This window comes from Neospora caninum, chromosome V (assembly GCF_000208865.1).
Source record: "Neospora caninum Liverpool complete genome, chromosome V".
Lineage (NCBI taxonomy): Eukaryota > Apicomplexa > Conoidasida > Eucoccidiorida > Sarcocystidae > Neospora > Neospora caninum.
The window spans coordinates 1,668,677-1,682,061 of NC_018391.1; the positions used below are offsets into that span (position 1 = coordinate 1,668,677).

The 13,385-nt window shown below is 55.9% G+C and overlaps 1 protein-coding gene across 1 annotated transcript; it reads right to left on the bottom strand.

Annotated features, from left to right (window-relative positions):
• Positions 1–1,915: 1,915 nt before the first annotated feature.
• NCLIV_014190 (Kynurenine 3-monooxygenase and related flavoprotein monooxygenases (ISS), related) lies at positions 1,916–10,972 on the bottom strand (the record flags this gene model as incomplete). The annotated part of the gene is made up of 10 exons (XM_003881609.1): positions 1,916–2,176; positions 2,709–2,992; positions 3,363–3,432; positions 3,851–3,952; positions 4,394–4,637; positions 4,926–5,275; positions 6,085–6,175; positions 6,705–7,632; positions 7,788–10,171; positions 10,344–10,972. 10 exons carry the CDS (start codon positions 10,970–10,972, stop codon positions 1,916–1,918), a joined length of 5,343 nt encoding a protein of 1,780 aa, XP_003881658.1.
• Between the last annotated feature and the right edge of the window lie 2,413 nt (positions 10,973–13,385).

Genomic DNA, 13,385 nt, shown 5'->3' on the forward strand with positions numbered 1-13,385 from the left:
AGGGTCCCCGCAAACACGAGCAAGGGACAGAAACAACCCGACCTCAGAAGGGAAGGACCACCACCTCGCGCGGCCTCTGTGCCACAGGGTCATGCGGGAAGCTTCACCCACCCTACCTATATCCTTTTCTCCAGCTGCCCAATCGGAGTGTCCCTGCCGCGCGACTCAACAGACCGTTTCGCATTTTTTTTGGCGGCTACGCGTGTCCTCGTCACTTCCCCCACCTGCGATCTCTCGGGGTCTGTGGAGAGCGAAAGTGAAAGCCACAAAAGAAAGGCCGCGAGAAGAGAGAAACAGGGAGCGTGGGGAGACGCGAAAAACGTTCACCTGCCTCTCCGAAACACGAGAGGGTGATCGACACACACGTCCGCCGACACCACACACCAAACTGGGAAACCAAAATGTCCCGAGTGTACCTGTGCTGCCCGCCACATGCGTAGAACCTCGTAGCTGTTGGAATGCCGTTAAGGCTGAGCCGTGGACAGGTCGCGTATACGAAGTATATGCCTGGAATGTGCAGGCCGCGAGTTCTGTCATCCGCGTTCGCTGTTGCCCACTCTCGTCTTCACTGAGACGCGGAGTCAGTGGGTCTGGGCAGCCTGGTGGCTGGGGAATGTATCGTCTGCGCTCGGTGGAGAGAGACTTGTACCGAGGCCGCCGGTGACGCTCAACTGGGGCGTTTCAACATGCAAGCAGAGATATGGGGCTGTTCAGGCGACCGTTTTTTTCTCTACACACGCAGATAAACAGGCGACAAACGAGTGTCCGCGTGGATCACCTCCCCACAACCAGTTACAGCCTGTCCACACACAAGTCTCTCGAATGCATTCCTCCTTTCTTTCTCGCTTTCACATAACGGGTCTCACTTTCCCAGAGGTACCATTTCCCTCACTAGCGACTCTGCCTTTGTGTGCCTACGCGATACTAGGGTGAGAGGGCGGGTAGCCAACCCTTCTCACCTGTTAAATGTGTGGACCGGATTTCTGGAAGCGACAAAGAAACGCCCAACGTGGAAAGGAATGCCGCTTTTATGTTGCAGTCGACCGGACTGTTCGCTAGAGGTCAGCGGGCGCCGTCAGGATCGCCTCGACTTTGGTTTTTCACACTTCTCGACTGAACTCACTGCGCTTTTACCAGGTACCCAAACACAAGAACTCGACACAGGGACGGAAAGATAACAGACACGCCTTTGTCCCCTTTTACATTTAGAAGCCTTACTCTCCTGAACACGAAACCATATGTATAGATGTATATATATATATATATATATATATATATATGCATCTGTATACATCGACTCATGCCAATGTAACTGTTTTCATGTACTGACACACACAGGCATGTAACGTATATGATAGTTATCGAGAGAATAAGGGACTCGGTTACCCGTCACGATGCTCTCGGTGAGAATCGAGGGTCACGGGAAACTGTTCTCTTCGAACATATGTGACTAAATAATCTTCCTGAATGCGCGTTGCCATCCCCGTTTGCCCTTCAGGGACGCTAGACGCAAACATTATCCGAAGAGCGAATCTGTGTCTTCTTTGACGTCCACAAGCTTGCAATTCGCATGGATCTGGTGCCTTCCCATTGGCGGGATCAAGTATCCAGGAAACGAACTACAGGAGATATTCATTCTCTTTCTGGTGCCTTGTTCCAGTTTATGCATGTCTTTTTACACACACATACACACCCGATTGTTCCCCACAGGAAAATAGCTGTTTTTTCTCTCCGAAACACTCGCAATCGAACCCACACGGGAAAGGCCCAAACAACGATCCTCGACATCGCCGCTTTCTGCCGCCAGGCACACCCTAACTCCACCTCGAAACGCCCCGGGTGATTTCAAAAAGTGCGCTGGCAAAAAGATCTGTTTTAAAAAGTTCTCTGATCCAACTCGCTCGTGGATTTCTCGCTACGCTTTAGAAACGACGTGCTGATACGCCTCTTCCAGTGCGTCGCTCCCGTCCTCGCTCGATGCTGACCCATTTTGACGGGAGCCGTCTTGATTTTTGTCCAAGTCCTTCACTTCCCGACGGCTCACGGCTGTCCGCATTCCTTTCGCGACAGCCCGACGGTCTCCCAACGCCTTCACGCCTCCCCAGGGATCCCGCAGTCCACTGCGCCCGCCGGTGCATGCCTCGTCGTCGACTAAATCGAAGACTTCTGAGGGAGACTGGAAAACGGGAAACACGAAAGCACTGGAACGTGGCCTCCTTAAGCTTTCCCCACCGTCCATACACAGATATGTATACATATATATACATATATATATATATACATATATATATATATAATTGTGTAGAGAGAGAGGTGCCTCGAAAAAAAGGGGAACCCGGGGAAGGAAGCGAACCAAGCAGCTTTGGCTGCTCAGCGACATCTTGGAAAAAGCACCGGTACGATTATATGTAGTTTTACATACGTGCACATATGCATGCATATATAAATATATATGGAGAGACAGGGAGGGAGAGATTCTCAAAAGCAGGGCAAAGCCATGGGGGTATTTCCCATGTGCAGAAATGCCATGAAAACACGCAGTCGCGTTAAAATATGTGGAAAAAGAAGCGCGCTTTTTCGGGCTGTCGATTCCCCGAACTTTAGGTCTCCCTCTTCCGCTCTTCTTCGGTGTGTCTCCCTTTCCTCTCAGTCTGTGTCCAAGTGTGCCCCGCCTTTCTTCACTTCTTTCGCCTCCGTTTTTCTCTCACCTCCGATTCGGTGCTCTGGGGATGCCCCGCCTCATCGTCTCGGAGTCGGTCGTTGGGCTGCAGCCCGTTCCCTGCCGCGTCTCGTTGCCATACCCGTTTCCCTTCTTCGTCCGCTTCCGTGCCTCCCTTTCGCTCTCCGTCTAGCGACGGCCCTCCCCTAAATGTTACCCACTGTCGCGCCTCCTCACTGAAGCTCGACGCAATGCTCGCAACCAAGTAGCGAAGGTTGTGGTCCGCCAGCGCATTGTAGAGAGAACGCAAATGCACGGAATGGACTGTCCATCCTGCAGATATCCAAGGCGGAGAAAAAGGCATCAACCCTTCCACACGACGTGTATATACGCATGCGTGCATATCCGTGGCTGGCTGTGTACGTGTGTGGAGAGAGCTCGCGCGAACAGGTTAGCTATGCTTCGTGAGAGGCCTCTAAGAATCCTGAACGCCACGAGGTGTTGTCTGGACGCGCCCTTCTCCATGCGTCAAAAACCTCACGGTGTGTGCGCACAGAGGGAGGACACAAAAGGAGAAACGCACTCGAGGAAGAGACACAGACCAATTCTGTGTGAGAGCAACGACGCAAGGTCTTCTGCAGGGGCCGTCCGCCCCTCGCGTCAAAGCGTTTCCGAGCAAAGACCGAAAACCCGCCAAGCTCACCGAGAAGCGAAAGCTGACGTTGCCGTAACTCAGCTGTGCCGGTGGGGCAATTCGAGGGACAAAGGAGATCCTGCGAGGCATGCCGCAACACAGACCGGGAACCAAGTCGCCGCTCGCTAAGGATAGAAAACGATTCAACACAGGACCGCCACTGCGCCCGGACATAAAAGACGTGAACCTGGAGTCGCGTGATCTTCCAACAGACGAGACAGCCATACACACAGGTACACACAGATATACACAGGTGTATACCCATGTGGAGAGAGAGACGAAGAGAGGTGCGGTTCTATGACAAAAAACGCGCAAAACAAAGGGAGGACACGCCCGCTACCACGTCTCGACACGACCTCCGGGTGTATCGGGGGAGCCGAGAGAATCGGAGTTTCCTCAAGCGCATTACCAGTTACGGTGCGTAGCATTTTTTCCTGGGCTCCCGACATCGCGGCTATCGAGATCTATCATGCGAGCGCAGACAGCGAATGCCCCACCTGAAAGGTCAAGACGTCAATGAGGTGGCTCTCGAGCGGGAAGGCTGCACTGACGCGGTAGATGTTTGAAACGACAAACGTGCTTTTGTGTGGGATGCGCATCTGCAGACAGGAAAGAACGGACAAGAAAAACAAAGAGGGGCTGAGCGTGGAACGAAACACGCGTAGTAGGGTCTTTTGGACGAGAAGGGAAAGACAACTCTAAACCCTTTGCACGTCGTGTGTTTGACGAAGACACACACAGCTTATCACGTTCACGTCCACGCTCCGACCCGTCAGTCACCTGCCAGTCCACGCTACGAAGTATATACACGACTGTTCATATACACATGCACACAAGTGGAGTATTTCCACAGGAATCACATGTTTTTATAGATGTCGGTGAGTGCGAATGTGCATTTGAAAAGCGTTGCGTTCGACGAGCTGCAAAGACCAGTCCGTTCGTTCTGAAGAGTCTCTCCCGTGGAGGAGCCGCGCCCGAGGCGGAGGCCTCGTGCCCGTCGAGTGGGAAAAACTGCATGCGCAGAGAACGCGCCTGCTCACCTCGATCAAGGGATCGGCGATCCATTTGTCGTAGTTGAAGTCCCGGACCCTGAGCTTTTGGTCAAGGAGGCGGAACTTTTGCGGTGACTCAAAGAAAACGTCGTATCGCGGCGTGGCGAGGACAGTCTCCATCCAGTCCTCGAGGGCAGGAGACAGGCGAGGCGGCGGCACCGCGAACTCGCGGAGGTGTAGGCAGACTTGCTGCGCATGCAGGATTTCGTCTGGGAGGTCCCCTCGCAGGCGCCTGGAGAAAGCCAGGGAGAAGACGCGAGAGACACCACCTACCTATGCAACAGAAAAGCGGATTTTGCTGCGACCTCTTTTATGCGCCAGCGTCTCCACAAGGAACCCCGAAAAAAAATCTGTATATGAATGGGTATTGAGAGATACATATCTCTCTGCATGCATCCGCGGGTTCGTTTCAGCAAGCATCGGGAAAAAGCCGTTCCGGATCAGCACCCTCGCGAGCGTTTGGCGACACTGCGACTTCACGCATGCAGACGCGGCCTGTGTGCGCCCGGGCGCCGCCTACTCGACGATTTCCTCTAGGAGAGGAACGAGGAATTCTTCTTCTCCCAAGACGACTGCAGCGAACGCGAGTTTCAGGAGAGCTTGGCCTAGATCTTTTTCGCGCCTCTCCGCTTCGGCTCTCTCGGCGTCTGCTTCGCCCTCTGCATCGTCTTCGCGCTCGTCGCGCTCGCCTCCGTGACTCCCCCATGCCGAGGGGAACAACTCGCCGCCGACGTAGCCGTCCAGGCCGTGCTGTCTCGCATACGCTTCTCGCTCGGAGACCATCTGGAGCACGGACGTTGCGGAACCGCTGTAGCGCCGATGCAGAGCGTAGCGCAGCATCGCCCGCGTCCAGCTGATCTTTGCGTTCGTCTGCGTGGGAAAAAGGTGCGAGGCCGCCGCACACACACGAGACACACGACTCCCTTTTCGATGAGCTTCTAACGCATGCATCGCGATCTGAACGGAGACACAGAGCCGGGGATCCTGCCGGGTTGGCAGTGCACAGACACACCAGGGGACCGGTGGGGAGCCCCCTGCATGCGTGTGCATGCGCGCTCACAGCGGCTTCTCTTCAGAGGCGAACGCAGAAGTTTCGATGAACGGCCGACGAAAACGCGGCGGGCGCTGCCTCCCTGTGCGCTCCATCTCCCAGTGGGAAGGGGATCCATTTCCTCCGTGAGCACACAGGGACGCACGGGACACAGACACAAAATCCAGAAAAACGTGACACTCTCATAGAGCCACGCGGTGACCTCGGGGGACACCGAAAATCAACCCCCGAACGCCCACTGCTACGTACGCAAAGAACTCGCCTCGTGGCCGCTTTCACGGGAAAAAACAGGCATATGCAACAATTACCCATGGACACGTCTACATGCGTCGTACCCACACCAACCCACTGATATCTACATATATATCTACATATAAATCTACATATATATCTACATATATATATATATATATATATAGATATGAATATACACATCTCTGTATAGATATATACACACGTCTGCATGCATCCATGTATCTTCATGTGCATGTATGTGTATAGCTCGCTTGTGTTTTCAGGGCTCTGCAGTGCACCTGGTGAATCGGTTGAGAGGCCTATTTGTAGCAGGGGCAACTTGTCTCTCGCTCGCTGCTGAGTCGGTTTTGTGACTTGCCTCGCTTTCACTCACCTCTGCTAAAGCCCAGACGAGGTGGCCAAAAGCCGGCAGAGAGAGAAGCTGGCCTTCGGCTGCAACGACTTGCTGAACGTCGTCCAGGATTCTGACAGACAGAAGGAAGGCAAATTCGCACACTGTCACGTGAAGGGAGACACCCACAGGGGATAGACCGGACACACGAGAAGAAAATGTTTTCCTCGTTGAAATAAGCTCATCGATCGGAGTGACAAAACACACCACCCGAAGAAGAGACGAGAAGAAACGGAGAAACACATTCGATGTCCACCCTTTGTCTCCTTCCTCAAAGAAGTGCCTTCCCCCGCGTATACTCCTGAACAGCAACCCCTCAGTCAAACGTACACCTCAAGATGTTCGCATACAGGAACACACCTACACATGCATATATACATATATATATATATATGAATGCGTATATGATCGTCTGTGAACGTCTACATATACACAGATCCATGCTTATGTGTGCATGTCGATGAGTTAAGACCCCACATGTATATATTTATTTTTTCTCGGAAGTCCCTCTGGTTCTCCCCACGCGTTTCATTTAGCGTTTGGGAGTTTGTCGGTTCTGCGTGTGTGTTTCCTTTCTGCGCCTCCGCGGCGTCTCTGCTCACCGTGCCACATTTTCATCGTGGAACCCGAGTTTCGCGCACGCGTGCAGGATGACGATTCTGGACTGGGTATCTTTCTTCGCTCTTGCGCCCGTCTCCCCGGTCGCTCCCCCGAGCGCGCCGCCTTCCCCCTCCCGTCCTTCGGCGTGTCGGGCAAGCATCGCGAGCTTGTTGCTGATCGCCTTTTGGACTTTCTGTCTGCGGTGTATGTGGGTTCTGAGGAGCAGTCGGTTCGCTGAGGAGAGGGAGGCGAGGCAGCCGAAGGTTCGGAGGAACTCGCGGATCGACGAGGCTTCAATCAGGTGTCCGAGCCGCCGCATGGTCATATGGAGGAGTTGTTCGTCCGCCACGCCAAGCGCGTGGACGGCTTCGAGAAGGTCGCAGACTGCCGGGCTGTCTAGGGACCAGAAGACGCGCACCTTGTTCTTCAGCTGCTGCAGGAGGAGGGGCGTGAGGGCGGCAGGCCCTCTGCGCTCTGGAGGCAGCTTGGCGAGGATGTAGAGGAGCTGTACGCAGTCTTCTGCAAACAGTTCGGGCGTGACGTTTGCGCTCCTATCCAGGAGTTGGGGGACCACGGGGTGCGACAGGTATTCGGCTTCGGACAACCCCACGAGGATGTGAACCAGGTTCTGAGGGTAGAAGGTGTGCAGGCGTTTCTGGACGAGATCTGCGCACTCCCCGAAGAAGCGCGCATCCGAGACGAGCGTCGCGGCCAAGCCGAAGCCGTAGAGCGTCCGCGACAGCTGGAGCGGCGAGAAGGTCGGCAGGAGCTTCGCCGTCTGCTTTTGTAGCGCCCGCAAGAGTTCCCGACTGCCGAACCCGAGCTGTGCAAAGGTCGGCACCACCAACATGATGTCATGCGGCGTGAAGTGCTTCACTTTCGGCAACATCGCGTAGTGCAGATCCGCAAAGAAGTCCTGGTCGACCGCGCCTGAAAAAGAGCCGAAACGGAGAGGCGTCTCGGACGCATGAACGAAAGCACATCACAGAACAACCGGGGACAGAGACGAAGGTGACTGATCGTCTGACGAGGCGCGCTGGTCGGCCGTATACATCCCGCCGGTCGCTTTTTCTGTCTCGCCTTACCGACTTCGCCATACGCCCAGGCGAGGAGACTGAGGTCTTTGGCCCGCAAGTCCCCGATGAAGGCGCGTACGGCGGGGGCGATGGTGAGGCGGAAGAAATCTTGGTCGGTTTCGCCTGCGCGCGCAAAGGCCCAGGCGAGAGTGACGATCTCTCGGGCCGCGCAGCCGTCGATGCGCGTCTCGAGCTCGCGTTTCAAGTCTTGAAAAAGGCCCCGATCGACGAACCCGACAGTGCCGTAGGACCAGCCCACCAACGCCAGTTCGCCGCCGGACATCGCCGGGACGGCGCGGCGCACCGCGTTGCCGAGCTGCACAAACAGCGCCTGGTCCTTCACTCTGAGGCGCGCCAGCGAGCTGCAGATGCATGCGAGTGTCCCCGGACACGCGACGCGCGAGGCAAACCCCTCTTCGTCTTCTTGAGCGGGACGCGTTGGGTCGGCGGGCGACTCGGCTGCGTCCTCTGGCGCGGCGAGAGCGTCGTGAACCCACGGCCGACTGCTGGGGAGACACTGCGTCAAGTAGGGCCCTTCCTTGAGGGCCTGGATGAGGGCCGCTTGCAGCGCGACGCCTTCGCGGACCGGAAACGGGAGTTTGCTGACGCAGAAAAGCGAACAGGCGACTTGCTTGACGCTCATGTGGGGCACGTCCGCGGCGCAGAGTCGGAGGAGCTGCGGGAGCCAGCGGGGGGCGTGCTCGAGTCGAATCAGACCCCACAAAAGGAGACACTTCCCGCCGACGGAGACGTGGGGAAGCGCGGCTGCCGTCGCCTCACAAAGCGCGAGAAAACGCTCGTCCTTCTTCACCGATAGGGCCTGGGCGGGGCTCGCCAGCCGCCCCAACTTGTGGAAAGCTGTGACGAGGGTCACCGGGTGAGGCGTCGAGACGAAGGCAGAGGAGACAGAAGGCTCGGAGGACCCGGAAGCGGAGGGCGGAGGCGAGGGCGCGAGCGCCGCCGAGAAGGAGACAGGAAGAGACGGGGTGCGGTCTTGTGGAGACAGCGAAGCCGCAGACGCGAGCGACACGGAGACAGCGGGGGAGATCGACGGCGAGGGAGAAGAGAGATCGTCAATCAGCAGCTGGTCTTCGCCTGAGGCGACGGAGACAGGAGGCTCGGGAGTCTGTTGAGCAGCGCTCTCGAGAGCCAGGAGAATCTGACCAACCGACCGCGCACGCACAATCGCCAACTGCGTCTGCAGCTGCTGCGGAGAAAGCTCCGCCCACATCTCCTTCTTCACTTTCGTCATCTCCTCAACCATGCGAACCGGACTGAAGGCGTCGATCTCCTCCCCCTCCCGCAACGCACGCTCCCGACGAAGCGGAGAAGAAGAGGGGCGATGGTAGGGTGAAGAGAGAGAGTCGCCACGGGGGCCGATGCCAATCGACAGCTCCGGCATGTCTTTCGCTCGCTCGTCTTCAGCCCTCTCCCGCTGTTTCCCGACAGGCCTGGACTGGCTTTCAGTGGCGAGGACGCGCCCAGAGCTGTCTCCTGTCTCTTCCGTCGGCCTGCCTCCTCTCCGGCGTTGCCGTCTCCCCACCGGCCGGACCTCCGCCCGCGGCTGCGTCGTCTCTGAATCTTCGTCCGCGTCTCTCGCATCCCTCTCTTCTCCATCCGCTGTCTCTTCTTCGCGTCTCCCCGATTCTAGGGCCTGGATCCCGCCTCGCACGCCGTCGCGTTCTTCGAGCTCCGCGAGCCATCGAAACTGGTCTCTGGCGTCTCCTCTGCATGCTTTCGCAGCGGCTGTCGCGTCTTCCTTCATGATGCTCATCAGGCGCCGCTCGTCGTCTTGGTTTCTGAGGAGTTTTACCGTTTCGTGGGAAAAGGAAGTCTCGACGTCCAAGACATTGCTCGTTGTTCGTCTGGAGCCCCGGCGCGCGCCATCCACCTCCCCCCCTCGTTCCGCTCCGGCTTCGTGCGCCTCGTCTCTGTCTCCGCGTGCGTCCCCTTCCTTGATTCCTCTGTAGCTCTGCTTCTTCTCGTCCTTCTCGCGCTTTCTTCTCGCGGCTTCTTCACTTTCGCGCATCGACCTCAGGCCCTCCGCGTCTTCGAGCCCGCGATCCCGCGCGAGCGCCGCGGAGGCGCCAAGCCCCAAGACGCGCGCGGTCTCCCGCGCCTTCCGAATTTCTCGGTTCCGCTGCCGGTCCTCTTCCTTCTCCTTCAGCTCCGCCCACAACGACTTCTGGTACGGTCCTTGATCGACCGTGAGGTCTGCGAGAGAAAAGCGCGACGGGCGTTTCTTCCGCGGAGGAGGCGAACTCCCGAGGCCCTTCGAGAGCGAAGGCGCGAGCGGATCTGAAGACTCGGCAGGCAGGAAGTAGCCTGCCGCTCGCCTGCACACGCCACGCGCATGAGAGGAACCGTGCGACGAGACAACAAGGAGTGAGAAACTGAGACGAGAGAAAGGCCAACAGACGGGCGAGAAGAAAGAAGAGACAGAGACGAAGAACAGGAAGAGACGCAGAAGGGAGAGCACACATGTGGCTGCATGCGCCGGGTCAGAAAAGAGTCTGAGAGCGTGTGCCTCGGGTTTGAACGCAGCGATCCAGGTGCGTTCGTTACCTGATTCGGGCGTTGCCGCTCGCGCTTTTTGCCGAGGTCCCCGGCTTCACGCGAAAGACAAACGAGGAGGGAGAATCCGACAAGGCGCCGTACTCGTCGTGGCCAACGTCTACTTCTTCAAAAGACTCCTCGAAACGGCTCGACGCCCTCTCTAGGGCATCTTCCTCAAGCACAGAAACCGGATGAGGAGATGAGGAAGACGAAAGGGAGGAAGAGAATCGGAGCAAACGGCGTGGAAGGCGAGAATACGGACAACACAAAGAAAAAGACAAAGAGCAAGAGAGAGAAGAAGAGAGAGAAGAAGACAGAGAAGAAGAGAGAGAAGAGGGCAAGGCGTCCGTCGATGGTTTTTGTTGTGAAGGACAGAAAAAAAGTGACGTTGTAGCCGACGGAGAAAACGTGAGAGGGGCAGAAGGCACACGAGAAGCAGCGAAAGAAGACAGAGGAACAGGAAGCTGGGGAGAAGAAGCACACAGAGAAGACTGAGGTGAAGAAGCACAAAGAGAAGACTGAGGTGACGAAGGACATCTTTGCGAGGAAGAGCGGCAGCGCGAGAGGGGGACTGCCCGCACTCCCGACGTTCCCCTGTCGGGGCGAGGAGGAGGCAGCCGAATCTTTGCGAGATGCATGGCGAGAAGAGAGGATGAGGAAGAACAACAAGAGGAAGAAGAGGAAGAAGAAGAGGAAGAGAAGCCGCGTATGCTGACACGGCAGGGAAGCGGAATACCCGGAGGGTGCGACAGAAGAGAGAAGAGAGAGAGTCACTCTCTCACGTTTTAACGGAAAGGGGACGGGAGAAGAGTGTGCGCATGTTCTCGAAGTGTCCTCTGAGCAGCAGAAAAATCCACGGTCACTCCCATAGAGAGCTGAGAGAAAGGGAAACTCGAGAACCTGCGGGAACGAGAAACTTGGAAGAAGACCGACAGACAGTGAAAGGCATGTGTCCTCTCGGGAAAGAAGAAAAAATCAAGAAAAATGTGTATTTTTTGCCGGTGCGTCTTTGTGGGGCTCTGAGAAGCGCGAGAGACAGCTAGCGCGATCGACAGGCTCGGGGCTGCAAACCAAAGAGAGGCGAAGACACCACAGAGGGGGAGAAAGCGGAACGAATCTTTCCCCTTTCTGTCGCCCTTCGATCTGCTTCCTTCACAAAGAGATACAGTTTCTCCTTCCAGTCAAATGCGCAACAGAGCCAGAACAAAGCGAACTTTCAGCGAGCGGCAAGAACCCTGTGCATGCATGCGCCAAATTCGATTGCCGGATCCCTGCCTTGGCAGCATTTCCACTAAAACTTTTCTTCAGTCTCTTTGCTTGGCTTTCGCTTCCCATTTGTGGAATTTTTTTCTCAGGCGGGCCGATATTGCTCCACTTCCACACTTGATTTCGTTGCCCTCACGCGAGAAACAGAAGGCGGGCGGACAGAGGCAGCAGAGCGACTGAGGAAGAACGAGGAAGACGAGACATGAAGACAGGGGAAAAGGGAGAATGAGGACGAAAGGACGATCATGATAGAAATACAGAGGAAGAAAGAGGAGAAAGCGGAGGAGGAAGGACTTGGAACAACGCCAGAGGGCGAAAGAACGAGCCGTCCCTTTGCGACGCTCGGCCATTTGCCTACTTCAAAGAGGAACGATGGTGAAGACGCGAAAGAGATTGGAAGAGACTCAAACAGAACATGCAGAGAAGAAGGTGACTGCAGAAAGCGACTCAACGAAGAGGTGTCTTCGCAGCATATCTGCCCTCATTCTCTCTTTCCACTTAGGCTTTTAAAGGCGGGCCGGGCCAAAGCATCAAAGAGGTGTAAATATGGTCTATGTTTCTTACCTGTGGCAAGGTGGAGGTACGTCTACCAACAGCGCGAGGCAACTACGGAGGCAGTGCAGTCACTCACAGAAATTGACAGAGTTCCCGTTAGACATTTCAACATCTGAGATCGCTCTTTCGGTAGAGAGATCCCTCGCGGGATGCAGCCTTTCCGCAGTTCAACCTCGCGTTAAACTATGCTAGGTTGGCTTTCGCCTTACCAGCGCTACACGTTGAGGGAGTCACAGCCAGCGACACTGCGTGGTCGAGACAGAGGTGAAGAGTCAGCGAGGTGGAGAGACAGGGGGAGAACAAACATCAGGAGACTTGATGCACTTTCGGCTGGGTATGTGATTGTTCTGGAGCGCCTCTGCAGCCTCGCCTTTCAGCTCCCCTACGGCGTGGCGGGCCTGTACGTACACGCCCCGAACAAGGCTTTCCTCTTGAGCTCCTTTTTCTGCTGTTCGAGAGCTGCAGTAGGGTCCTTTTCGTGCGATGTGCGTTGCATTCGCTTCCCCATCTGCTAGGAAAAGAACGCCCGAAAGGAGCAAGGACTGCACGTCTTCGTTCCTCAACCTAGACGAAGAGTTAGCGTGCGGGCTTGATACATGAAGAGAACGTTTAAAGCGCCTACCCGTGTTCTGCCTGGAAACGGGCCTCCAGTCCTTTGCGCACTCTTGCGACTGGTGGATTAACGCATGACGAGACCAAAACTACAGACGCGTAGCTACGAATGCGAAAATCGCCATCTGTCATCACCTCCCCACATATATACTATGGAAATACATCGCGTTCTCAGCCTCAGTCGACAGATCTCGATACGCCTAGTCAGGTGTAGGTTACGTGGATGGTTCTTTGCAGGGGTTGAGAGATAGCCGGATAGGGAGACAGCACAGTGGGGAAGGGAGGTCGAGGTGAGAGATGTTGTCTGGAGAAGGACACTTCTCGTTCTTCACAGAAAAAAATTTGGTGTTTTCGGTTTGCGGCGCGGGGTCAATGCGGAAAGTGGATATACCCGTAAACCGCCTGTTGCATGCATGCGAGAACAGCAGGCGAAAAAACCAAAACACGAACAAGACGTCCCTCGTCCCTTCTCATGTCTACGCTCCCTGGTGTCACCGTCGAGCTACTCTCGATCTTTGCTGTCTTTCTCCCCTCCTGGTCTTTTCGCCCTTCACCTCTTTACCCTAGCTGCTTCCTTCCGCAGTGGGCGTCTTCGTCTCTTGGAAAACCTACACTTTG